The sequence below is a fragment of the Triticum aestivum genome, chromosome 5D, assembly GCF_018294505.1.
Source record: "Triticum aestivum cultivar Chinese Spring chromosome 5D, IWGSC CS RefSeq v2.1, whole genome shotgun sequence".
Classification (NCBI taxonomy): domain Eukaryota; kingdom Viridiplantae; phylum Streptophyta; class Magnoliopsida; order Poales; family Poaceae; genus Triticum; species Triticum aestivum.
The window spans coordinates 119,219,281-119,223,128 of record NC_057808.1 but is presented as its reverse complement, the minus strand read 5'-3'; the positions used below and the strand labels follow the sequence as shown (position 1 = coordinate 119,223,128).

Here is a 3,848-nt window from a genome sequence, read left to right as displayed (position 1 = left end):
TTATAGTTGGGTTTAATCAGGCAGCAAGCTGGTGCGCCTATGACATATTATGCCGCTGTTACGACCACGCGGTTCATCTCATCGTCCATTGCCTGGCTGCACATGGCCATTGCCTCTGGCTACACGCCTCCTCCTCCTCGTCACATGAGTTGTGTCCAGTTGTTGCGCACCGCACCGCGCCGAATCCAGTCGCAACGCGGCCGCATCGCGCCGCGCTACCGTTCTCCTCCGCTCCGCTCCGCGTCTTTATTATTTGGCTCGGGGGTTGGGACCCCTTTCTATTTCACCAGTCCCACCCCCGCCGCTTCCCAGCCTCACTTTATCCCTCTCGCCCACCTCCTCCTCTCCTCTCCCCTCCTCTCGTCACACCGCGCCAGCTAAGGCTTCGCTGTGCGCTCCCCTCCCCCACGCGCATTCATTCCCTCCAGCCGCACCTCGCCGCCGCACACTCCGCGCCGCGCCATGGCCGGCGTTAGGAGCCTCGTGCTGCTCCTCCTCGTGCTCGCCGTCGCGCTGTCCGCCTCCGCCTCGTCCATCGCCGGCGGGGACCACCTGCAGCTGGGCCTCCTCTCCGGCGGCGCCGGCCGCGGGGAGTGCAGGGGCACCGTGGCCGAGTGCGGCGGGGAGGACGCGGAGGGGGAGCTCGGGTCCGCGTCGGCCGAGGCGCATCGCCGCGTGCTGCAGGGGCGCGGCTACATCAGCTACGGCGCGCTGCGCAGGGGCACCGTCCCCTGCAACCGCCGCGGCGCCAGCTACTACAACTGCCGCCCCGGCGCCCAGGCCAACCCCTACCACCGCGGCTGCTCACGCATCACCCGCTGCCGCGGCTAAGCCACGGGGACATCCGCGCCCAGAGATCACGTCCTCTCGGTTAAAAAATAAGCTGCTTCTCGTGCTGTTCTTTAAGCGGTGCCACTAGTATACTACTACTGCTACTATTTATTAGTTAAATTTCTTTGGTTGTTGCCGCTGCTGTATTGGCCTATTGGGACATTTGTTGCCGTCGTTGTTGTAAAGTATAAGAGAGATTTGTGCCTTAATATGAAGAGATATTTGTTATTCTTTCAAGACTGAATCCTCTTCGCTTCATCTTCTTGGAGTAAGATGATGAACTTGAGCTGCTTTCTTGTCTGTATCAAGAGAATGCTTTGCTATTGTTAAATGATTGGTGTCGGGAGAAAAATAATTTCTACTACGAGCTTTCCTTGTGGCGTTCAGGTGGATCTAGAGCGTGGAACCATCCGCAATTTTCGTCTCTAGAGATGAAGTGCTATCACCAATTTGTAGATCTTGGCATGATGGAGGAGGAAGAGCCATATTTTGCTCTTTCTCCATCCTTGCACATCGTTGCTGTTTATTTTTGGGCCGGGGAGGGAGTAGGTTGGTTGGTTGAGGCAACAGACAAGAGTTAGTGGAGGCCATGTTGCTCACTGCCTCACTTGTCCCTCCTGCCATCTTGAAGCCAATTCCATTTGCGTAGGACTACAGTATACCATAAATCAATCGATGGTGATAATTAACTCAGTTAGTGGAGTACTACTACTAGTGCATCATTTCATTTCGCCAAGTACGAGGAAAAGGGAGAAGATTGAGTAATTCTTGCAGCGGTCATGAGCTGCGCAATTGAACCATTCTCTTCTATGAGCTGCTGGGAAATGAATCGAGGTTGAGCTGCGGAATTAAGCCATTCTCTCCTCAGGCTCAGCTACTGTGAAATGACTCGAGGTAGTAGCTGATCATTGAAGTGAAAGGTTTTTGGAATTGGTGCTTTAAAATTAGCAAATGGGGTTAGTTGAAAGGAATAAATGCCGTGTCCTTCGGGAGATGAACTGGCTGGCGATTCTTTTGTCCCTCCCCGCCGCGTGTCCTGCGGACTGTTGTTTATCGAGGGGAATAAATGGTGGCCTGCATCTGCATGCCTGTCTGCCAAGATTACCCGTAATCAAAGCCTTGGATCCGTGGAACAAGCGTATTTTATTCTGCTGGTGGTTGAGTGCCGTGTTGCGAAAATATAGTTCTTCTCTCCTGATCACGGCGGGCATAGACATCTTCGTGACCTGCTTCTCCCCCTTCATCTAGCTGGCCAAACGGGCCGAGCCACGAGCACGCCCGCATGGCCTGCCATGGGCCAGGCACGGCATGGGCCGTGCGGCACGTCTAGGCCGTGCCTGGGCCTAGAGGCTGGGCATGCGGGCCAGCACGGCACAACAGTTTGGGGCACCTAGGTGTCCAGACTCCTTGCCTTTCCACCACTCGATCGCATTTAGATGTGTGCTGTTGTAACGGATATTGTTGTTAACGGGTTATTCCATTACAAATTTCCGATCAAATTAATTGTGGCATAAATACTTATTGAATGCCATAAATATACCCTGCAAAAAAAGAATGCCATAAATATGACTCCATGCACCATACATGGCAAGAGTCCTTTCGTGGGAAAGAAAAAAGTAGCATGCATGGCAACATTGCATGTTGATAGACATAACAGGAGATAGAAATTAGAAATTAATGTGATACTCCGTAGGAATGTAGGAAAAACTATTCGTAGTTAGTACGGTATGCACGATTCGTATTTTGACTGAATTACCAAAATGTACACAGGCGTATCTTAAGTATGTGTATATTTTTATTGGATGAATACCCGGCTATGTGTACATTTTGATTAGGTATAACACCCATACATGAATATTTTCGTTAGGTATAATACTCAACTGCATACTTCAAATATCTATGGATACACAAAATTGAAAGTACTTGATATTTTTTAGGTATGGGCGTACTCATCGTATTTTCCTATAACTACATACCTCGACGTGAAATGCATGAGTACATACCCCAAAAATACGTAGGTATTATAACTACTTATTTTTGAAGTACATAGGCGCAAATAATTGTATATGATACCCAATAATTGGTATCGTCTAATAATATGTACCCAACACATAAATATTTTCATTAGGTATACCAACACCCATAAATATTTTCATTAGGTATAATACCCAACAATTGGTATAATACCCACCAACTGGTATATTATCATTAGGTATATTCCGGAATATTATTGTTAGGTATAATACCATGAGTACGTGTGTATTTTTTGTTACATAAAATATTGTAGGTATGTGTATATTTTTATTAAGTATAATACCAACACCAACTTGTACATATTTTAATTAGATACCCATCAACTGGTATCACGGTCTAATAATATGTACACATGGGTATCAGGTATGTGTGTATGAACAAATATTTTTATTACGTAAAAGGAAATTAGGAACACGTACATGTACATGTCTTAAGTTCAAGTAGAAAAAATGATTCAAAATTGAACGTAGATGATCAGATGGTTGCCGAATCTAATTTATTTGAATTGTATGTGTAGAAAGTGTCACTGTAGAAAGAATGCGAGTAAACTAGGAAAAAAATCAAACGCTTAATACTATCTCGTATATATGGAAAGTCTTGCATGGAGTAAATTAGGAAACAAATCAATAATGATACACGTCACTTACATCCAAATGCTTAACGGGTTGACCCAAACAAGGTGCCCAGGCACCTAGGTGCCCCAGTTAATATATATATATATATATATATATATATATATATATATATATACACACACACACTAAATTACAGCCCAATACTGAAAAACATGCAACCCAACATGCTAAATGTGTCACAAGCCGATGCCTACACGGCCTGACCTGGTTATTAAACGTGCCATGGCCGTGCCAAGCACAATTAGCACGGGCCGGCCTGTTTGGCAAGCTCTACTCCTCCACGTATATATATTTTTCTTGAAAATGATAAAAGACTTCCATTGATTATGAAGAAAGTTTTGGTTTGCA

The 3,848-nt window shown here is 46.4% G+C and overlaps 1 protein-coding gene across 1 annotated transcript; it reads left to right on the top strand.

The window, feature by feature from the left end:
* Nucleotides 1-276: 276 nt before the first annotated feature.
* LOC123119800 (rapid alkalinization factor) lies at nt 277-1,068 on the top strand. Its single transcript, XM_044539729.1, has one exon. The coding sequence runs from the start codon at nt 463-465 to the stop codon at nt 829-831; it is 369 nt and encodes a 122-aa protein (XP_044395664.1). The 5' UTR covers nt 277-462; the 3' UTR covers nt 832-1,068.
* Nucleotides 1,069-3,848: the final 2,780 nt, after the last annotated feature.